The sequence below is a fragment of the Dasypus novemcinctus genome, chromosome 12 (genome assembly GCF_030445035.2).
Source record: "Dasypus novemcinctus isolate mDasNov1 chromosome 12, mDasNov1.1.hap2, whole genome shotgun sequence".
Lineage (NCBI taxonomy): Eukaryota > Metazoa > Chordata > Mammalia > Cingulata > Dasypodidae > Dasypus > Dasypus novemcinctus.
Genome location: NC_080684.1, coordinates 80,909,393 through 80,933,525, shown reverse-complemented (window position 1 = coordinate 80,933,525; position 24,133 = coordinate 80,909,393). Strand labels below are relative to the sequence as shown.

Sequence of the window (24,133 nt, the reverse complement as noted above, 5' to 3'; positions counted from 1 at the left end):
CCAGGTTATCACTGCAAACCAGGACAATTTGCTAAGAACTGTCAAAATAACCTTTAAATAAAGTAGACAAGGATAACTTTCATCAAAAGATTGATACACTGGGATTCTGAAAGTCAAAAACAACTCTTAAATTATTCTTAAAGGCTCAGAGCAAAATTCATACTCAGAGAAAATTCTTACTCTGATGATAGATCTTTTTAATGTTAATGTATTATTAATGTAGCTAATGAACTTAAATAATTCATGGAAATTGCGTGGTTATTATCAGAATCCTGTGCCCCAAGACACAAGGCAATGGGTGCAATTTTTTAAATCTAAAAACAACATGTGGCCAAATCTCTAGGTTACTTAGTAGCCTATCAAAGCCATTATAATATAATTAATACCAATCTGTCTACTTTAAAGAAGTAGAATGCAAAACCAAAGAAAACAAATATGAAACTAAGTTCCACTGTAAAAATAATTTTAAGATAACTAAGATCAAATCATATTTTCTCAAGTAAGAAAAATCTAATACTTCAAATGAACACATGAGTAAAAGGACTTGGGGCTTATGAAACATAAGTTGACACACTAATATGTAACAATCAGTGTTATAATAAATTACTCATAAAGGTTAAAGAAGAAAAGTTTGCAACATATTTACCTTTTAAAACCAGATTCAAAATTATACTATAATGACCTTTCATTTACCTGCACTCTGGTGTGATTTCCAAATTGTGGGAAAGAGGACTAAAAATTATAGCAACAAATGTGAAAATTCCCAAATCCTTGGAATTGTGTCCTGCTTGTGAATATCTGATCGGTGAGGCAGAATATATAAAAGTAACAAATAGGCAAGAGAAATAGAGTAGTGAGGGTGGAAATCAAAATTGTTTTGGTGTTACCATTTAATTCAACAAATATTTATTGTCTATCTGTGACAGGATCTGAAGATCAAAAGAGGACTAAGAAGTTTTTTCAACCACTTTTAGTTAACTCAGCTTGAACAGGCAGACTGACTAGCAAATATTCTCTCTGCCCTAACTTCCACCATCCTGGGCTGGACCTCAGGCTCAGGTGCACCAGTGGGCCTTTAGGACAGGTCAAAAGGAATCATAACTCCTCTTTAAACTAGATGAGCTCCTATTCTGTTTTCCTGCTGTTTTCTTTCTAACTGGGCTAACTTACCTATCCGAAGATGTAAAATCATGACAATTCATAATTACTTAGTATCTGCTATAAACACTTTGAAACTAAAATAACAAGCTATCAATTACTCATAGCCTTTTATTTAGATCTTCTTATTTTTAAAAGAAACAGCTTTCAAGGAGAGCATGTAATTGGAAGCCAGTATTATTCTGAATCAGAGGGATTAGCATAAAACAAAAGCATAAGGAAACCATACACAGTGAGAGCTTCATTTAAATACTCTGGAATCGAAACTTATTTTGACAAAGCCACCCTATTCAAGCAGAACCAGGGAGAGCCTTAGTACTGGTGGGCAGAGTTTTGCTGATGGTTCAGAGCCTAACATCAGAAAGGGTAGGGCTATATCATTAGGACCCAGGATGTCAGGTCAATTTAGGAAGACAAGAAAAGCCCAACAACTCTGAGCAAAGGACCTAAGTAGGACACAAGTCCCAAAAAAGACAGCAACAGCAGGGACACTCGCATAGAGGGGAGACAGGGAACCAATATCTAAGCCCTTGAAGGCACCCCTAGGATCCAGTATTATTTACCTGTAAGTGTTCAAACAAAGCACACCTACCTCTCCTTTAAGTGATCCTATCTTATTTTTAGCTTAAGAATGATGCTTTTAAACAGCTATACATTTAGTTTGAGAACCACGATAAATAAGTAATTACCACCCAAACAGAACCAACATTTTAAAAGGTTAAAAAAAATCAGTTAAAACTTACCCCTTCAGCTAGCTCTAAAAGTGGAACAGGTTTACACTTGCAACTTGAAACAACTATTTTGTCGCCACTGGAAGATGCTGTCACTAGGAAGTTATCTAAAGGAAGAGTTATGGAGGATCAAACAATTCATGACTATCTCTAGCAGATTATTGAAAGAGTTGGGATGATAAAAGTAAGCATACTGAGAAAATGCAAATGAATACAGCTTACACATTAGTACTCAAAAATGGCTCAGGTTACTAATTTCTAAGACTAATTCTCTTTACTAAAGTACAGGAAAGAATTATCCTTTCTGGCTTTGCTAACACTTGAAAGTCATTTTCAAAGAGAAGGCCAGAAGGTCTAATTTCATCCTTCAAAAAGGAAAGTACGATAAAAGCAGCATCAGCAAATATCAAACAGCCTTTTCATCAATAAAAACTGTTCAAGATATTTAACCACTTAGTACTTGGTATCAATTTAAGCTAGGAAAGAAAAACCCTCATTAATTTCCTATATTCCCACTGAAATATAACAAAGCCTGGTATTTTCTCAGGACTGAAATTTTTCTGATAGAATGTTTCAACATTAAATGTATTACGAATGAATATTACAGTAAATATAGCAAATAAAAATAAGCGTAGCAGCAACTGTTTATTATGAAAAAATTTTTAACTCTTTACATTTAAATTTAAATACATTTTAATTTAAAATTTTACATAAATTATAAATGAAACAATCAATAAACACAAAAAAATTATATTAAAACTAAAATGGTTAGATACGATAACATAACCAAAAATAAGATTCTGATTTTGGGAATCAGTAACAAATTAAAATACTAGAAGTTGAAATGTACGCTTTTTTAGCCAGAGTCTGAGAGTAGAAGCAATGAAGAAAAGCTAACCAGACACTCTTTAAGAATCCTAACTATATTACTTTCGAATGGTGTATATTACATTTAGATATTTATGAACAGACCATGGATTGTAATTTTATTATGATGTATGATTCAAACAAAATCATTTCCACCTAAACAGTATAGCACTAAGAAAAAGAAATTATTTCCCTTTCCTTGCTTCTTCTGTTTCTATTAGTTGTCTTCTTAAAATATAGAAAAGGAATGAAGAAAGATAATATGAGAGGGTAATGTAGTTACTCTTTTTATTTCTCATAGTTTTAGAAGTCAGGAGAAAGTGAAGAACATACCTACAGGACCAAAGCACAGAAAGAGAACTTATCTCCCTGGCACTTCACCATTTCCCCCATTTCAGAGTCTGTGCTAAATGGACCCAACCCTGAGTCTTGGGTCTCTGTGTTCTTTAGTAACCAGCCTCCATGGAAGGATTCAAAGCTTCAATAAGAATAAGATTATATGAAAGTTTACAGTGTACATGCACTCATACATGAAAATTACAAAGAAATGAGATCAATTTCCAAAAGTCATATAGGCACAACTTTACACTCATGTCAGTTTTTCAATAGAAATGTAAACTCCCACAGAACTTCTTAGATCAAAACTAAACACAAAACATTAAATCCTATTAAGAATTTTTACTTTTATTTTATATAGAAGTACCAGGAAAAATTAAGATTTAAGCATAATGAAAATCTAAATGAAGAGAGCAGCAACTTCACATACTTGTCACTCTCTTTAAAAATTTCTCCCTACCACATACCTACCAATCTGCAGTCCTTCAAAACTGTAGTCACTTCACCATGGATTTGAACAAGAGCAAAAGCATAATTTATTTTATTTCTTTCATATAAAAAAAAGAACTGTTGAAGCGATAACTTCAATAAAAATTTTGTCACTTCTGTTATATATTTGCAAGAATAAATAGGTTGGGCATGAAAACTAACATTTTTTGTTCATGAATCAGTCATTTTAAAGCTTTGATATTTTCACTTTCATCAGGAAGCAGAATATTAATAGTATGGTATTAACATAGGTTAAAACTTAAGAAATAGTATATAAGTATAGTTACAAGTTCCACAAAAGAATGGTAATTTCTAATATGCCAAGTATATACCAGAAGGTGGTAAATACTTTGTTTACAGCAGTGGTTCTCAACCAGGGGTGATTTTGCCTCCCAGGGTGACCCCTGGCAATATCTGAAAATAATTTGGGTTGTCACAACTGTGGGACCCATTTACTGGATAGAGGCCAAGGAAGCTTCTAGACATCCTACAATGCACAGGATAGCCCCTACAAGAAGGAATTAACCAGCTCAAAATATCAACAGTGCCAAGATGAAGAAATACTGGTTTCACTCCCTCATTTATTTTATCTACATTTATGAGTTTACTAAGACAAGGAGGGTGGGAACAAGAAACATAAAAAGCTTTAGGAAAATCTAACACGGACGATTTCACTCTGTTTAAGAAATGAGACTACTTTCATCACAGATTGAAAGGAAGAGAAAAACATGGAGGTGATGGACAATTTAACTCTTCCCTATCAACTTTTGCTTCTACTTTATTTCTGTCTTTAATTTCCAGACCAGATACACAAATACCATATGTAGATGCAAACACTGATTTCAAAACCTTTTGGAATTTCTGCCCACCATTACCTTATTCCATTTGATTCAGTAACAAACTGTTGATAATGCAATTGATAATACAGTCTGGATTCTGGTAACTGAGGTGTGGTTTCTTGCCTTTTTTGTTCTTTTTTTCAGTATAGTGGGTTGCAATGGAAATGTTTTTAAATGAAATCTAACAAATATCAGAGTACATTCATATGATGGACTATTAAATTGTTTAACTCTATCCATCTTTGGTAGCAACCTAAAATACATTTCTCATCATGGATCATATTCAAAAGTCTCAATGACTTTTGTTCTCCTTAGCCTAATAAGAAATGGTTCCTTAAAACAAACAAACAAAAAAGGATACTATTGCTGCTCCAACACATTGATCTGATTCCATTTGGTGATGTGTGTGGGTTGAACTTATCCACCAAAGTCATAGATGAAGCATCCCATATTTTAATATCATCCCCTGATGAAGCAAATCTGAGGTTTTCCTGCATGACTGCACCTATAAACAGTTTAAAACAACATATTTTAAAAACAATTGAGTTGGCAAAAAAAAAAGTGGCTCTAGTAGTCTACCTTTGTTCCATACAGTGCATTCAACAAAAGCAGCTAGAATGATCTTTTTAAAACGTGAATCAGATCATTCTCCTAATTGAACCATCAAATGACTTCCCCATAGCAATTATAAATAAACCCAACCATTTTGCCTGTCTTACGAGACCTGGCCTCCATGTACCTCTTCTACCACTCCTCCCCAGGTTCACCAGGTTCCATACATACCTTCTTTCTGTTTCATGCAAAAAGCTGAGGTCATTCTTACCTCTAGTGTCTTTGCATTGGTTGCCCCCTCTACCTGGAATGATCTTTCCTAAGATTTCCCATGGCTGTCTCCTTCCTATTGTTCACATAAAGGCTCAACTGTCTCCTCATCCATACAGGCTCAACTGTCTCCTCTTCAGAACAGCCTTCCCTGACCTCCATGCTAAAGCAGCCCTTTACCAGTAACCCTCTAGATCTATCCCATTACCCCATTTAATTTTTTTCATGGCACTTATCGCTACCTGAAATTCTCATTTGTTCTCATAATGTCTTCCTCTCCAGACTTAAATGAAACAAAGATCCCTGAGGGCAGGGACTTGTTTACTATTAGAGTCCTGAAATGGTCCTGGCATACACTAGGAACTCAACAAGCTCACTGTTAGATAGGTGACCTCGAACTTCTAAAAAGAAAGTGTTGTAAACTTTTAACACTCCTGGAGGTCTGAATCTAGTCAACACAGTTTTTCCAAACAACTCCAAATTTCGCAGATTAAAGGAAAGGCACTTACTTGGTCTAAAATACCCTCACTCATATTATTTATTTAAAGTATAGAATTCAAAAACATAATTATAACAATGTTCCCAAACACAGACAGAAGGCAGGGAAGCTGCTCTAGGCAAATAATGTGCAACAAGTAGTAACAGAAAGACAGGTCAGGAAAAAAAATGCTCAAATTTCCGTGGGAGAGAGGGAAAGGGAAAAGGCACAGAAATACACAGTCCTCCAGACCCTCCCAGTGGGGACAGTGTTACCAGTAGAGCACAGGCTTACTGATGTCACAAAAAGATCTCCACGTCGTTCACAAAGCATCACATTTATGTTCCGGATACCCCATTTCAGAGTTCAAACATAATAAAGTATAGAATGCTTTCATTGCCAAGAGACAAAAGAAAAATTTTAGGTGCTTATAAAAAGGCTAACTTTTGTTAACTAGAAAATGTGCTCATGTGATTCATTATGTTTCATTCATCCGACACACGTGGTGCTAAGTCAGTCACCTGCTGAGATGTAGACACAGGTTGGATTTAGTGCCTTAACTTGTGCCCTCTTGGTTCTCTACCCAAGGAACAATGACCTGCTGGAAAGGCAATTTCCAAGCGCAGTAAACAATAACGGAAAGATTTCTCTTCTACACTCTTACACCATTCCTGTTAAGCAGTGTGGAGTAGGGGAAAGACCACTGAAGCCAGGGCTCAGAAACCCCAGGGCCAAGCGCTCTGCGCGCGAGAGTTAGGGGACAGTGATTTGGACAATCAGGTAAGGTCCGTTTCCTTCTCTGAGAGCGCAGCAGAGAAGGGGACCATCCGCCAACCTACCTCACAGTCTTCTGAAAATTGAACACATTTAAGAGAGAAGTATTGCTTCAGCCTTTCAACGAGGGTCCCACTGAGAGTTTAGCTGTCAGGGGGCCAAAGCGATTAACTGACGGCCCCGGAGTTGGGGATGGCGGCTAAATGAAACAATTCCACAACACTCAAACAAAAGTTCTCCAACTTTTACTCGCTACAAATGCACTTCGCGTGCCGGGGAACTGCTCAACTCGTGTTCCCCGTGAAATGCATTCAGGGACTGCGAAACGAGCGCTATTTGAGAGGTTTATAAAAAGCGACACAAACTTGTGGATAAGGGGCAAACTTTCCAGGAGCAGCACGCTCCCCAGAGCCGCCAACCCTCCCCGACGGGCCCGGGCGACCTCTCGGCCGTGCAGGGGCGTGGCAGGCGTCGAGTGCGACCCCGGCCCCGGCTCCCGCCCCCGGGGCACTTCCGCGCCCAGCGCGCCGCCGCGCCAATGCCCGGCAACGGCCGGGAGCAGGCGGCGGCGCCCGGCGCCCGGGGGCCTTCGGGGCGGCCTGAGGGCGGCGGGCGGAGTTCAGGCGGGGCGCGAGCTCGCAGCGGGGAGCGGCCCGCTAACCCCGGGCCCTCCCGGACCTCACCTCTCCGCGGCGGCACAACAGGGTACCGCGCCGGGCCCGCTCCGGAGCTGGGCTTCCGGCTCCCGCCTCGACTGTTAAACTTCAGCGGCCGGAAGTCCCGGCCTCGCTGACGTCAGGGGACGGGGCCGACCTCCGCCAGGGAGGTAATCCCTGCTCCCGGCGGGTGCTGCTTGTTTCGGCGGCTCCCTCCACGCGCCCAGCCCAGGCTCTGACTACGCCGAGCTGTTCTTCCTCAGGCTTTAGTTCGCTGAGGACCTACTGTGCGTCCCGCGCTCTGTTGGACAAGTGATAGTTTTATCGTGGGGGAGTAGTAGATGCTTTTGGCCCCTCACCTCGTGGAGTTTAGTTTGGTGTAGGAGGCTGAAGTTGATAATCACATACTGAGGTGAAAAGTGAAGCTATGACAACTGTTTAAAAGGATAACTACAAGATATATATATGAGAACGTATAATAAGGTAAATTAATATGGATGTGAGCGAGGGAACGTCTTCCCTAAGGAAGAAACCATGGAGAGCAAATAATAGTACTTATCTTACGCATTTACAAATGAGGAAACACACCCAGAAAAGCTAAGAAATGACCCCAAAAGTATGTCTCTTAGCTATCCGACTACAAAACCCATGACTTTTCTTTCACATAATGCTGTGAGCTCTGGGACTTGGAACATCATCTCATTGCAAATTATGTGGAAGGGGCTGCTTCTCTGAGTGGAAATAGGAAAAACTGAACTGTTTCCAAACGCCCCCTATAACGTGGTCTTTTTAAGCTCTACTGACAATTTTTGCTGAGAATGGTTATAATAAATACAGGGCATTTCTTCTGCAAACTGTTATTATTCCTTCATCACAAGTATATAATGGTTGTGTTCTGAATTCGGTGCAAAGTTCTAATTATTTGCAACCATAATGGAAAACCCAGTAAGAGTTTTTTTTTTGTTTTTTTTTTATCAGAACAGAAGTTGAAATTATAGTCAAATTTTGGAGATTGCTGAAGAGGGGCAAATGGAGAAAGACAGCAAACAGGGAAACTGCGTTAATTGTATAGTTTATAGTTCATGAGTTTACTAAATCCAATTTTGGCCATAGTCTGGGACAAAAAGTTGGGAGCTGAGAAAGTAGAGTAAGGAAGTGGGGCAGGGAGAGTGGGTGAAATGAGGAAAAGGCAAGCTCAAAAACAAAAAGACAATTAACTAAATATCTGAAAATTTGAAGCCAGCAGAAAAATTGAGAGTAGACTATATGAAACAATATATGATATAACATACATAATTTATATTCTGTATCTTATATGATATAATAAATATTTATTAAACACAGTTTGCTGAGCAAACTGTATGCATATATGTGTCTGTGTGTGTGTAATCTTTCTAAATACACGTGAAGTATATGCTATTATATGTCCCCTTTTTAGATTTGAAGAAACAGACGTTAAGTAACTTTCCCAAGGTCACACAGTTAATAAGTGGTAGAAATAAGAGTTAAATCCAAGATCATAAGACTACAAAGACTGTGTGCTCCAAACAATTATGCTGTACTGTCAAGATTTGAAGCACAGCATAAAAAACCAACTGGTAACTTCTGTTCCTCTCTCCCCCACTGGTGCTCCAGCCTCACCAAACCTCACACTGGTCCTGAAACAGCCTGGTTGTTCTACTCTGTAGCTATGTCCATACCATTTCCTTAGTTCTCTATAATACAGTCTACAAGCAATAGAAGAAAAATGTTGAAATCTTTTTAATATATGAATTACATACATATTCAACTTTCCAAAATTAGACCTTAAGACAAGGAATATTTCTAGAGACAAAGAGATGTTTCATAATGATGAAAGGATCAATAAAACCAGAAGCTATATCAATTCTAAAAGTATATGTGACCAATAACAATGTAAAGTGTTGGTGGTGTGGTGCTGTATGGAATGCATGATTGTTCTGTAAACTCACAACTTCTCAAAAAAAAAAAAGTATAAGTGATCAATAGCAGAAGTTCAAAATATATGAATAAATCTCCCAGAAACAAAGGGGGAAAAGACAATGCATAATTACTGTTGCAGACTTTAACAGAATTCTCTCAATAACCGACGGACATTTATGCAACACTATACCCAACCACTGCTAAAGAAACAGTCTTTTCAAATGCATGTGGAACTTTTACCAAGATTGATTATATACTGGACCATAAAACAAGGCTCAACAGATCTTGAAAGAAATCAATCTGAAAGAATGCATTCTCTGATCACAATAGATTGCAATAGAAATAGAAAACAGTGAAATGTCTAGAAATGCCCAAGCATCTGAAAATTAATCAACTTCTAAACAACCTATTGGACAAAGAAGAAATCAAATCACAAAAGAAATTAGAAATTATTTGAACTGAATAAGTAAAATGTAAAATATAAAAATTTGTGGAATGCAACTAAGCAGTGTTTAGAGAGAAATACATAGGTTTAAATGTGTATATGATGAAAAATAAAGGTCCAAAATCAATGATCTATATTTCCTCTTAAGGAACCTAGGAAAAGAAGAACAGATTAAAACTCAAAGTAGGGAAGTTGTTGTGGCTCAACTGATTGAGTGTCCACCTACCATATGGAGGGCCCAGGGTTCGATACCCAGGACCTCCTGACCCGTGTGGTGAGATGGCCATGCTCAGTGCAGCCGCATGCAAAGAGTGCCGTGCCATGTAACGGTGTCCCCACGTAGGGGTGCTGCATGTGCAAGGATAGCCATCCCACATGAGAAAAGCACAGGCCTGCACAGGAGTGGTGCCACACACATGGAGAACTGACACAACAAAAAAAGCAACACAGTTTTCTGGTGCCACATGACAACAAAGCAAGTGGACACAGAAGAACACACAATGAATGGACACAGAGAGCAGACAATGTGGGGGAAGGGGAGAGAAATAAATAAAATAAATCTTTTAAGAAAAAACCTTAAAGATTAGAGAACAAGAAAATAGAAACAGCTGAACAATAGAGAAAAATCAATTAAACCAAACCTGGTTCTTTAACTGGTCGATAAAATTTATAAACCTCTACCTATACTTATCAAGAAGGAAGAGAAAACATAAATCACCAATATCAGGATTGAAGAAGAGACAATGCCGTTCCTAAGGACATTTAAAATAATAAAGGAATTGTTTAAATAATGTTATGCCAATAAATTTGGTGACTTAAATGAAATGGACAAATTCCTTGAAAGACACAAATATTAAAACTGAGACTAGAAAAAATAGATAATGAGTAGTGCTACATGTACTACAGAAATTGAATTTCTGTAATTTTAAAAGACTTTCCCAAAGAAAACTCAAAGCTCAGATTAACTTCACTGTTGAATTCTATCAAACACATAAGGAAGAAATAACGCCAATCCAACCCAAAGATCTTGAGAAAATAAAAGAGGAGGGAATATTTCCTATTTTAAGGACAGTATTATTTTGATACTAAAACCAGGCAAAGACATTACATGAAAGAAAACTATGAACTCATATTCCTCATGCATAGAGAGAGAAAAAATTCAGTATATATTAACAAATTAAACCCAGTCATGTACAAAAAGGATAATACATCCTGACCAATGTTGCTTTATTCTAGAAATGCAAGGTTGGTCTAGCATTCGAAAATCAATTAATGTGATATACCATATAAACAAACTAAAGGAGAAAACTATATAATTAGGTTAAAGGATGAAACAAAACATTTGAATAACTTAGCATTGATTCAGGATTAAAAATTCTCATCAAACTAGGGAAAAAGAGGAGAAAATATTCTGAACTAGTTTAAGGTAACAGATGGCATCATATTTAATGATAAAAGACTGAATACTTTTTTCCTCAGATCAAGAAGATGTCAAAGATGACCATTTTTACTACTATTATAAAATATTTTTCTGGAAGTCCTAGCCAGTGCGAAAACTCAAGAAAAATAAAAATAAAAATCATACAGAATGGAAAGGAAAAAGTAAAACTCTTATCTACGGACAATATGATTGTGCGCTAGAAAGTAATAAGGAATCCACAAAAATCTCTTAGAACTAATAAGTGAATCTAGCAAGGCCTATACAAGGTAGGTATACAAAAATATATTTCTGCATAGTATCAATGAACAATTGGGAAATGAAATAAAAATTACAATTCCATTTACAATAGCTTCCAAAAGCATGAAACACAAATTTAATAAAATATATGCAATAACTGTACCATGAAAACTGTAAAACATGGCTGAAATATAAGAAGATTTAAATAAATGGAGAACTATATCATATTCATAAATTGAATGACCCCATATTGCTAGAATGTCAATTATTTCCAGATTAATCTATACATTCAACTCAATCTCCATCAAAATTTCAGCAGGCTTTTTTATTTATTTATTTATTTATTTAATATTACATTAAAAAAATATGAGGTCCCCATATACCCACCACCCCCATCATCCCACTCCTCCCCCCATAACAACAGTCTCTTCCATCATCATGAGACATTCATTGCATTTGGTGAATACATCTCTGAGCACTGCTGCACCTCATGGTCAATGGTCCACATCATAGCCCACACTCTCCCACAGTCCACCCAGTGGGCCATGGGAGGACATACAGTGTCCAGTAACTGTCCCTGCAGCACCACCCAGGACAAGTCCAAGTCCCAAAAACACCCCCACATCTCATCTCTTCCTCCCATTCCCTACCCCCAGCAGCCACCATGGCCACTTTCTCCATACCAATGCCACATTTTCTTCAATTACTAATCACAATAGTTCATGAATAGAATATCAGTAAGTCCACTCTAATCCATACTCTATTCCTCCATCCTGTGGACCTTGGAATGGTTGTGTCCACTCCACATCTATATCAAGAGGGGGCTTAGATTCCACATGGATGCTAGATGCCATCCTCCTTCAGGAGGCTTTTTAAAAAAAAATAAATTGACAGGCTAATTCTAAACTTTCTAAAGAAATGCAAATGACATTCAATACCAAAGACAAGTTTTTGAAAAAGGAAAGAGTCAGAGGACTTACACCTGATAAATCTAGATTTAATGCAATCTATTTCATAGCGACAGAATACAGCACAGGAATTGCCTGGTATCGGGAGTGAAGGAAGGGATGGATTCTAAAGGAATCAAGGAAATGACTAATGGTGATGGAAATGTTCTGTATTTTGATTCTTGTAGTGGTTTCAAGGATGAATACATCTGTCAAAATTCATAGAAATGTAGATTTTATATGATCCCTCTTATTGACCATATATTATACCACAATAAATTTTATTTGAAAATTAAAAGAACTCAGGGACTAAGAGCCCCTGATCACTAAGAATGAAGTGATATACTTGATCTTAAAGAGAAAACCAAAATTAACTCTTAAAAGAAGTCTCACACCATGTGTATGTAATTGTCAAATTTCAGAACTAGCTTGAGAGAGAAGATTTTAAACATTACCAAAATGAAAAACAAACACAAAAAGCTGTTACTAAACAAATGTCAAGAGTAAGAATGTTTTTCATATATTTAACAGCAACACTAGTATTTACAAGACAATGGAGCAATACTTTCATATTTCTGAATGAGAAATATGGCAAACTATCCTGGTTTGTCTTTTATGGACTCCAGAAAATTATGTTCATAAGCTAACCCATTCCTATATCCTTAAACCCAGTGTAGATGGGGCCTTTTGATTAGAGTCAGTTAAGTGACCTTGATTATATCACTTGATTAGATTGCTTTTGATTAGAATATATCAGTGAGGCATGGCACAGGGTAGGTCTCTGCTCTCTTGCTAGGTCTAGTGTAAACTGAGAACACAGAGAGAAACACAGAGAAAGAGAGTTCTGCCATTTCGATCCTGCCATATGAGAGAGAAAGCTGCTGTTTTGCCCCTGCCATGTGAGAGAGAACTCAAGGATCACTAGCAGCCAAAGCTGAGGCACAAAACCCCCAAGAGGCTGAGCCCATGGAACAGCTCAAGGCTGAAGAGATGAACCAGATGCCTGAATTTCCCACAGCTGAACTCCAGGAGATGGTGAGTCTTAAGGGGAAGGCAGGGACCTCAGCAGAGATTGGGATGTCAGGATCACTAGTAGCTGACTAGTGAGAAAGCATCTCTGATGATGCCTTGATTTGAACATTTTCACAACCTTGGAAATGTAAGTTTTTACCCCAAGTAAATCCCTTATATAAAAGTCAATCCACTTCTGGTACTTTGCATCAGCAGCTTTAGCAAACCAATACATGAACTTAAAATTATCTAACCATATTATCATTTCAGAGAGGAATAAGAACATGTTCAGACATGTTAAGCCTTAAATTTACCTCACATGCACCCTATCAGGAAGCTACTCGAGGAGGTACTTCACCAAAATGAAGGAGTAAACCAAAAGAGAGGGAGACAGGGCATCCTACCTGAGAAATTAAAAGGAATCCCCAGAATATTATCTAAGGAAAATCCAGGATAAAAGCTAGGCACTGGGTCTACAGAGCATCCTGTTCAAACAGCAAGGCAAAAGGTTCCAGGAGTTCTATCTCCAAGAAGATAAAGCACACACATATACACACAACCATATCCTACATGTTTAATTTCATTAAGAAGAGGTTAAAAACCCCGGGGGAGAAGAGGTTAGGGATTTTATTCATAACTGAATACATACACAGACAACTAGCAAAGCAACCAATCAAACAACAACAAAAATCTAACTCCAGAGAAAACAAGAAGAAAGGAAAAATAGGAATAGAATCATTGTATTCTATAACTGCTAAGAATAGTATTTATGTAGTCATAAAATTGTGAACATGGAATGTTAATTTAAGCAAAATTAGGAAACAGCTGTACTGGTTTGATAAGATGAGAATTGTGGATATATGCATGTGGTCAGGGTGGAGGAGGGTCCTGAAATAGAACTGAGTCCTCATCTTCCATGTAGAACAGCAGTAGATAAAGCCTAAGATTGAAATAAAAATCACGGATTAGCTTATTATTCAGAGGGATAGAGATGAATATCAAAAGACACAGCAAAAAGAGTCTATCTCTGGGGGAGTGGTAAGTGAGTGGTGATGGGTAGAGGCAAGGGACTGTTTTTTGTTGTTTTTTGGTAATGTCTTATAGCTTACATACATCTCCAACTTATTCTTGTGTATTTGATTTTTTAAAAAAATAAACTGAATTTAAAAAGAACACTTTTTAAACTACAATGTTGACCCATTTATATTTTAAGAATATACTTTGGATGGATTGTACACTTCCTTGGACTTCAAATCATCTGCCTCCTACACTGACCTCTAAGCTCTAGGAGCACAGTGTTTGCCTATGAACAATGTCTTTCTGTCCTCAGTTCCTACCATGATGCTTGACACACAGGAGATACTTAATGGATGTTTGACGAATGGATGAAATGAATGAATGAATGAATCTATTTTTAGAATTTAGCAGTAAAGTGGAAGATGGATTGCAGTGGAGTGACTGGAAGCTCATTGCCTAGTTAAGAGCTAATTGACATATGCCAGGCCAGTTGAAGAGGGCCTGAACTCAGACAGTGGCCACAGAGATGGAAATGAGGAGTCAGAATCCAGAGACTTTTGTTTAAAAAATAAATAAATAACAGCAAAAGAAAATTTATGAACACATGAAATTGATTGAGCAGTATGTATTTTCTGAAGGATGGTTCTGGTGTTTTAAATTTAGACAAAGGACTGGAAAGCCAGACATACCCCGTGAGAAGCAATCAATCAACAAACTTCATGAAAGTGAGAAGAGGTGATTGAAGGAGAAAAAGAGGTTAGCAAGGCACATTGAGTTTTTGATACAGAAATAAAAGAGGGTGTTTTAACTGCCTGAGAATTGAGAGACTGACAGGAAGAGTGAAGATTTTAGTGCAGAGGAAGTGATAACTGGAAAAGTTTGTTTCAGCCCTTAATATAGTAATAAAATCTGGAGATAGCTTACAATATTAACTGACTGGAAAATAATACATTATACAAGCTATCTTCCATATGGGTGAAAGAGATAACAAAATAAACAAGCAAGTGTCTCAGATTTATTGGGGGTAAATAACTAACTTTCAGGGTATACCATAGGATCAGTGCAGCTTCAGCCTCATCCCATTTCCATTAGACATCTCTAGAGCCTTAAGATGATGGTGATGCTTAAGATAGCCCTGAAAGACCAAAAGATTCTTTTTTCACATCGGTGCTATTAGCCAATATGTGGGGAAGGAAAGGAAATGGATAGAGCCTACTGTGTTCAGGACATTGAGTTTAAAAATATATATGTTCCCACCCCCACTTAAAGAAATAAATTTGCAAGATTATGCTGCCATAACTGACCTTCAGAAATTTGTTTTTTTTTTTTTAAATAATGAAAACCTATAAACACATTCTTTTTCTGAATAGGTGAAGAACACTTATCATGAAACATTTAATCTGTTTTAGTGTAAAGTTAAAAAAAATCTTCTCCCACTCCTGATACTGAGATACCATTTACTTTCTCGAGACAATAATAAGAACTTCTGATGCATACTTCCAAGAATAATATATGCATTTAAACAATCTTAGATAGTAATTCAAAATCTATTTAAAGTAACTGAACACAAACATTAACTTACTGTACATCTGTTCTGCACTTAATTTTTTTCAGTTAATTTATCTTGGGGAGTTCCCATCTTAGTACAAATAGGTCTCATTCCTTTTTCTGGCCACATAATATTCCATCATGTAAATGTAACATGTTTTGCTTAATGGAGCATCTATTGGTGAATATTAAAGGTGCTTCCAGATATTTTTTATACTTACATAATCTCTTATAGATCCAATTATAACTGTATATGTTAACACTGTCCATTCGAAATAAGACACATATGTAATTTAAAAATGTTTAGTAGCCACACTTTAAAAAGTAAAAAAAGAGGGCAGTGGCTATAGCTCAATCATTTGGGCTCCCGTTACCATACGGGAGGCCCTGGGTTCTCGTCCTGGAGCCTCCTTGTGAAGGCAGGCTCACCCACCCACCATAGAGAGCAGCCAGCCCGCAAGCGCAGCAGAGTGCTGCCCAGTCCGCAAGTGCCGCGGAGAGCTGACTTGGCAAGGTGACACAACAAAAAGGGAGATAAGTAAAAACACAGAAGAGCATGCAGCAAATGGACACAGAGCACAGACATCAAGCAAGCTGCAAGGAGGGGAGGGGAATTTTAAAAAAGTAAAAAAAGAGGTGAAATTAAATTTAATAATATATTTAATCTTTTATGCCCAAAATATTAACATTTCAACATGTAATCAATGTAAAACTTACCTAAGAGATATTTTACATTCTTTTATTTGTACTAAGTTTTTGAAATCATGTGTATTTTACATTTAAATGACATGTCAATTCAGGCAAGACTTATTTCTTTCTTTCTTTTTTTAAGTTTAGTAACTTTAAAAAATATATATATTTTTTTTAAAGAAACTTAGAGTACATAAATGTTAAATAAAAAATAAAGGGGATTCCCATATGCCCTGCTCCCTACTCCTCCCACATTTTCCCACATTAACAACATCCTTCATTAGTGCGGTACATTTGTTACAATTGATGAACACATTTTGGAGCATTGCCCCTAAGCATGGATTATAGTTTACATTGTAGTTCACACTCTCCCCTGCACAATTCTGTAGGTTATGGAAAGATACATAATGGCCTGTATCTGCCATTGCAGTATCATTCAGGACAAGTCCCAAGTCCTGAAAATGCCCCCATATTACACCTATTTTTCCCTTTCCCTGCCCTCAGAACCTCCAGGGGCCACTGCTTCCACATCAATGATATAATTTCTTACATTGCTAGAATCACAATAAATCTATAGTAGAATGCCAGTAGGTCTATTTTGGTCAATTTCCTAATCCTGAGGATTCGGGGATGGTGATGCCCACTCCACCTCTGATTGAGAGGGGCTTCAATCCCATAGGGCAGATGGATGGGACTCTCCTACTTGCAGTTGTAGATACTCTAGGTTCCTTGGAATGGTTGTTGTCCATTATCATCTCCTTGTTGGTTGTCCTGGGTGAGTCCAGTGAACTGGAGAGTAGGTGTTGCAACTCTGTTGAGATTCAGGGGCCAGCTGGTACATGGACAGTCCAAAGATGTAAGTTTTTGGACATACACCTATCAAACCAATACTAACTGTAGGTTCAAATAGAAGGGGAAGAAGAGCCATGTGTAGGGAAACCAACTGAGTCCAACTCTGTCACACTGGGAAGCATAAATTCCAAAGAGCGCCCATTGGCAAGGCACCAAACTCCTCAGGTATTTGCTATGACTATAGTGTCTGGGGTCTCCAGAGCCCTCAGGAGTTCTGCTGTTTGAGGTAGTAATATTTACTTTGGCAGTAAATGAGACCCTGCAGAGACGTGTAAGTATAACCTCTGGAATGACCTCCTGACTCACTTTGAAGTCTCTTACCCATATAAACTCATTTGTCTTTACCTTTTCCCCATTTTGGTCAAGGTCTTTCTCCAGTTACATTGTTTGTTGGTGCTTGGTAGTAATCTCTTGGTGGCAGGGAAGCTCATCCCCAGGAATCATGTCCCATATTGGGGGGAAGGTAATGCATTTATATGCTGAGTTTGGCTTAGAGAGAGGCCACATTTGAGCAACAAGGAAGGTCTCAGGAGGTAACTTATAGACACCCTATAATACTAGGCTAAGTTTCAATTTCAAAAGTAAGGGTTCATAAATACAGTCATCAATATCAAGTATCCATCAATGGACCATCCTCCTTCACTAGTCATTGCCCCTGTTCTCAGGGGATTCTTGCTGTTCCATTTGAGAATGTGGCAGAGCTCCTCAGGATGGGAATTCAATATTCTTTCGGTTATTGTGTGACTCTCCACCCACTGTGACAATGCCCCATGAACACTTGAACACATTTTTATGCCTTATATGAAAATCTCCTCCCATGTATCCCCCATCACTGACACCCCTCACCAGTGATCCTTCCCTGTCATAGTTGTAGCCTTTCTGTGATCCAAAACTTCTTCAAAAATGAAGCCAACACAATAGCCAAATACAATTAATAAAAAAAAGAAATAATAATGACAGTTTTAAAAATCAGAAATGAAATATAAAAAAATTTTAAATTAAAAATTTTTTTAAGTTGGAATATTAAAAAATAATGAAAAATATTTAAAATTTTTGACATTATATCTTTCATCATTGTAGTATCTGTTGTCTTGTATGTACAGTGAGATTTTCTTCTGTTTATTCCACCAGTGTCTTACTTTTTTCATTTTGTTTTCATAGAAGTTTTGATTACAGAAAAGTTACATACTGAATATAGGGGACTCCCACATACCCAACATCCTTCCTCTATTCCCCTTTCCCCTATTCATAATATTTTATATGTGGATGGTATATTTGCTACAACTGATGTACAAATATTGAAACATAGCTACTAACCATTGTCAACAGTTTACATTATGGTTTACATTTTGGACCATACTCTTTTATAAGTTTTCATGAAATTTAACATGGCTTGTATCCATCATTACAAGATCATGTAGAAAACTTCCATTGCCCCCAAAATGCCCCATGTTCCTTCTGTTCTATTCTTCCCTCCCCCTCCCCTCGGAGCCCAAGGCAACCACCAGGCTTCACTCCTTGAAGAACAAGATTCATAGTTACTTGCAACAGAATTGAAGGCTTGACACACTGGTTTGTCCTCTTCCACTAGGCACTGCCTATGGTCTTGAGAGACTCCCGCCCCTCTAATTGAGAATGTAGCAGGACTCCCCAGGATGGGAATCCAACACCTTCCCTCTCCTCACGTGGGTTTCCGCCAATTGATACAACACACTATGACAAGATGAACACTCACACACTCCCTAGAAGCCTGCCCAGGTGCACCCTGTCCAGAATGCCCCCCATCCAACACTCTAAACCAGTAACCCTTCCCTGCCATGTTGCCAAAAGAACATTCCCAATATTGTAGTTTTAACCACATACCCACCAATCCCCAGTATTCCCCTGCTCCCTCCCTTAATCCTACCCCCATTTCCATGGACTGTCCAACTCACCCTCCCCACCCTAGCCCCCTGACAAATCAGTACTGCCCAACCCAATAATATCATTGCACCACTGTCATGCACCTCCACTGAACAACTACATACTTCCACCTTATCATAGATTCTGCCCATATGGGCATTGCAAGACGTATTTCAAGTGCTCGGTAACCAGCGGTAGTATAGATATATGGACAGTACAGATATATGCATTTCTTAAGGTGGAATTGCTCAGAGGAATGTAGGCAGTTTTAATGTTTATAAGTGTGCCAAATTGCCTTTCAAAAGAAGTTGTACCAATTTACACATCCCTTAATACTGTATGAGAGTGCTTCCTCATGCAGGTCACTAGTCAGTGAAAAATGGTAAATCATTGCATTTAATTTACTACAAATGAGGTTGAGCATCTTTTTATATGTTTAAAAACCTTTTTATTTCATTTTCTGTGGACTGCTTATGTGGTTTGTTGTTTTTTTTTTTTTTGTTTTGTTTTGTTTTGTTTTTGCTTTTTACTGGATTCATCTTCCCTATTTGATACATAAGAGAATGGAAATAATCTCTTCATTTGTCAATTTGTCATAAATGTTGCAAACATTTTTTCTAGTTTATCATCTTTTGGCTTCTTGTTATATTATTCTGCCAAGAAAAATATTTGTTATATGTAGTTGAAATATCAATATTTTATGGCTTCTAGTTCTGTCATAAAGGTCTTCCTGTCTCTAAGTTCAATTTTTTTAAAAAAATGCTTTTCTATGACTGCTTCTAATCCTCACAACAAATATATAAAACAGATATCATTATTTCCCACTTCTTCCCAACTTGTCAATTCTTCCAAACATAGTCTATAGATTCAGTACAATCCCAGTCAAAGTCCCAGCAAGTTATTTTTTTGGATATTGGCAAACTGATTCTAAAGTTTAAATAGAAAGACAAAAATCCCAGAAAAGCCAACAAAACACTGGAGAACAAAGTCATAAAAGTGACACTACGTGACTTCAAAACTTTCTTTAAACCTACGGTGATCAAGAAAAGTGCAGTGTTGAGAAAAAATATAAACATTTCAATAGAATAGAATAGAGCCCCCAGAAATAAACCCACACAAATATAGTCAACTGAACTTTGACAGAGGAGCAAAGATAATTAAATGGAAAATAGTCTTTTTAACAAATGGTTTTGGACCAATTGGACGTCCACATGTAAAAGAATGAATCTTGGCACCTTATACCTTTCACAAAAGTTGTCAACATGAATCATAGACCTAAACGTAAATTCCAAACTCCACAACTTTTGAAAGATAACATAAGAGAAAATTTCAGTGACCTTGGGTTTGGAGATGACTTTTTAGATACAACACCAAAAGCACAATCCATGAAAGAAAAATATTGGTAAATTAGACTTGGTTAAAATTTAAAACTTCTGCTTTGTTCAAAACAGGAGAATGAAAAGGTAGAACACAGACTGGAAGAAAATATTTGTAAAATACATATCTGTTGAAGGACCTGTATCTAAAATATGCAAAGAATACTTGAAGCTCAATAATGAGAAAACAAACAACTAAATTACAAAATGGGCAAAAGAGCTGAAAAGATATGCTACCAAAGAAGATGAATAGATGGCAAGTAAACATATGAAAAGATGCACAGCACCATATGTCATTAGAAAACTGCAAATTAAAATAACAATGAGAGACCAATACATACCTATTAGAATAGCTAAAATCCAAATTACTGACAATACCAAAGGCGACAAAAATATAGAGCGACAGGAACTCTCATTCACTGCTGGTAGGAATGCAAAATGGTATAGCCAATTTAGAAAACAGTCTGGCAGCTTCTTACAACCCTAAACATAGGCTTGCTAGATGATCCAGCATTGCATATCTAGTTATTCACCCAGATGAATCAAAAACTTGTATACAGGGGAATATATGTGGCCCAAGCATCTGAGTGCCCACCTCCCACATGGGAGGTCCTGGTGCCTCCTGAAGAAAAATCAGACAGATGACAGACAGAAAATGGAAAAAAAAAAAAAAAAAAACCCCACAAAAGCAAGCAGACAATGAGCAAAAACAATAAGCAAACAGATGAGGAAGCCATCTTGGGGGAAATAAAAAATAGAAACTTATGTCCACATGAAAACCTGCACATAAATGTTTATAGCAGCTTTATTCATAGTTGTCAAAAACTGGAAGCAATCAAGATTTCCTTCAACAGGTGAATGGATAAGCAAACTGTAGTTTATTCATCCAAGGGAGTATTGCTCAGCAAAATGATGATATGTGCTATCAAGCTAGGAAGAGCCATGGAGGAACCTTAAATGCAACATAGCTAAGTAAAAGAAGCCAGTCTAGAAAAGCTACACACTATGATTCCAACTATATGACGTCATGGAAAAGGCAAAACTAAAGAGATAGTAAAAAAGATCAGTGTTTACCAGGGGTTCAGTGAAGAGAAGGAACAATGAATAAGGGAAGCACAGGCTGTTTTTCTGGGCAGTGAAACTACTCTGTATGATAGTGTAATGTTGGATGCAGGACATTATGTACTATGTCAAAACCCATAGAAATTTACAACACAAAGGGTAAACCCTAACGTAAACATGGGCTTTAGTTAATAATGTATCAGTATTGGTTTGTTAATTGTAGCAAATATACCACACTAATGCAAGATGTTAAAAATAGAAAACAACATGTGGCAGGGTGGGAATTCTATGGAAACTCTATATTTTTGCACAATTTTTCTGTAAACCAAAAACTACTCTGAGAAATAACGTCTATTAAAAATTTTTCCATGACCTCTTCTAATCCACACAAAAAGTTATGAAACAGATTATTGTTTCCATTTTACAGATGAGAGAACTTGTGCTCAAAAACATTTTCACTAGATTGCTTAAAGGTACTCAGTTAATAAACAGTGGAGTTAGGATTCAAATCCATTCTAACTCTAAAGACTATATGTGCTCTTCTGACTACACTATAATGTTCAATATGATTTCTGTTCAGTGTCTTACTGTATTAGTCAAGGGGTGCTGATAGGAAATACCAGAAATTGGTTGGTTTTTATAAAGAGTATTTATTTGGGATAGGAGATTACAGAATCTAGGCCATAAAGCATTAGTTACTTTTCTCACTAAAGTCTATTTCCACATGTTGGAGCAAGATGGCTGCCGACATCTGCAAGGGTTCAGGCTTCCTGTGTTCTTCTCTTCCTGGGGCTTGCTTTTTTTCCCTCTGCATGCTTACTTCCCGGGCCTCCAGCTTAAGGCTTCAAGATCAAACTCCAGCATCAAAAACCTTCAACTCTGTCCTCTGTCATGCCTTTTATCCGTGAATCTCCATCCCTTGGTGCCCTAATGATGTGGCCCAATCAAAACCCTAATCATAACTTAATTATGCCCAGGTACAGACCAGATTACAAACATAATCCAAAATCTATTTTTGGAATTCATGACCATATCAAACTGCTATACTCCATCCTCTGAATTCCAAAAAGACATTAAAATATTTAAAAAAAAACACCTTAAATCAGTAACAACACAAGTACTAAATCATATTACAATCAATTTAAAGAAATACAGTTTGTCTTGGGACAAGTCCTGTCTGCTATAGACCTCTGAAACTTACAAAACAATTCATCTATATTCCAATATACAAATGGACAGACAAAAGATAAATATTTTCATTATAATAAGGAGAAATTGGGAGGGAAACATGAGTCATGGGTCCCTTACAGTTCAGTAAACCTGCAGGGCATCCTCCATTCAATTTCAGTCGGAGAATCATTCTTAAGATGATGTTTTTCTCTCCTTGGTGCCTTATGGGAACCCACCCTTTCCACATGCTTGCCCTACAGCCATTTTCTTGGTTCCACCCTCATCAAGCATCTGTGTGTCAACCAAGTTCTAGACCTCTCCTTCCCAGTGTGTTGGGGTGATTGCCGTATCTTACCCAATCCTTGGGTTAGAGTCTTAACCCTCCTAGTACAGTGACATGAAGACAACATTCCCCCTAACCTTTGGCATACAGGCTCAGCCCTCTCAGGGCAATCAGTTGACCACCTGGCCTTTTCTAATCCATGGAGGGTAGGTCCACCCCTCTCAGACCTGGGGGGTACTGACCTTAACCGCCCTAACCCTTGGGGAATGTGCTTCACCTTCTCTGTACCCTGGGGCAGCAAAACTCTCCCAGAACATCAGACAGGAACATCCACCCTCTTCAACTGCTGGGGCAAACTCACCCTCACTGTACACATGTGTGGGGTTCCTCTCTTGGCCCAAGGTGATGTCCTAATTCCAGATCTCAGCTTCCATGGTTTTCCTCCTAAAGCTATTTCTCCTTCAATCTCTCCTTTCCATGCCCTTTTTATTCCAGAATGATGGTGGTTTTGTCCATACAGCTCTCTCTAAAACCTTGTTGGTTTAGCATGCAGGAAGCAGGGGTCCAAGCCATCAGACAGTAAGACTTTCCAAAAGTCTTCCCTAGATAACTGCATCCTCAATATTGATTTAAAGTTCTAACTTTAGTTAAGTTCTCCAATGGGGCACTTTCATATGGAATCTTGATTTCCAGGAGCTTGGAATTTCCAGAATCAGTTTCTGTTTTCTTTGTGCCCAACAGTTCAGGCCTCAGCATAGCTCTCTCATCTAGCATTTTGCTATAAGCTGCAAGCAGAAGCCAAGCTGCATTCTCCAGGTTTACTTTGGAAATTTCTCCAGCTAAATGCCCAGGCTCACTATTTTCAAATTCTGCCTTCCCTAAAACACCAGGAGTTAATCTTGCTAAGTTCTCTGTAACTTTAAAACATGGATTGCCTTTCCTCCAGTTTCCAATAATAGTTTCATCATTCATTTCTAAGGCATCATATGAAGTCTCCTTAGCATCCAAATTGTTATCAACAGTCTCTTCAAAGCAATCGAGGCCTTTTCCATGAAATATTT

The 24,133-nt window shown here is 37.6% G+C and overlaps 1 protein-coding gene across 3 annotated transcripts in view; it reads right to left on the bottom strand.

The window, feature by feature from the left end:
- Positions 1-7,279, bottom strand: part of NEDD1 (NEDD1 gamma-tubulin ring complex targeting factor) — a 44,025-nt gene extending 36,746 nt beyond the window's left edge. Inside the window, exons 1-3 of one of the 3 annotated variants that reach the window (XM_058308576.2) lie at positions 7,178-7,279; positions 4,782-4,925; positions 1,902-1,996 (exon numbers count right to left, since the gene is read on the bottom strand). In XM_058308576.2, coding sequence (XP_058164559.1) covers positions 1,902-1,996; positions 4,782-4,917 — 231 coding nt within the window. In that variant the 5' untranslated portion in view covers positions 4,918-4,925; positions 7,178-7,279. Of the gene's footprint in view, positions 1-1,901; positions 1,997-4,781; positions 4,926-5,751; positions 5,773-6,559; positions 6,646-7,177 lie in introns of those variants that run through there. The other 2 variants (XM_058308577.2, XM_058308578.2) reach the window with 2 other exon arrangements.
- Between the last annotated feature and the right edge of the window lie 16,854 nt (positions 7,280-24,133).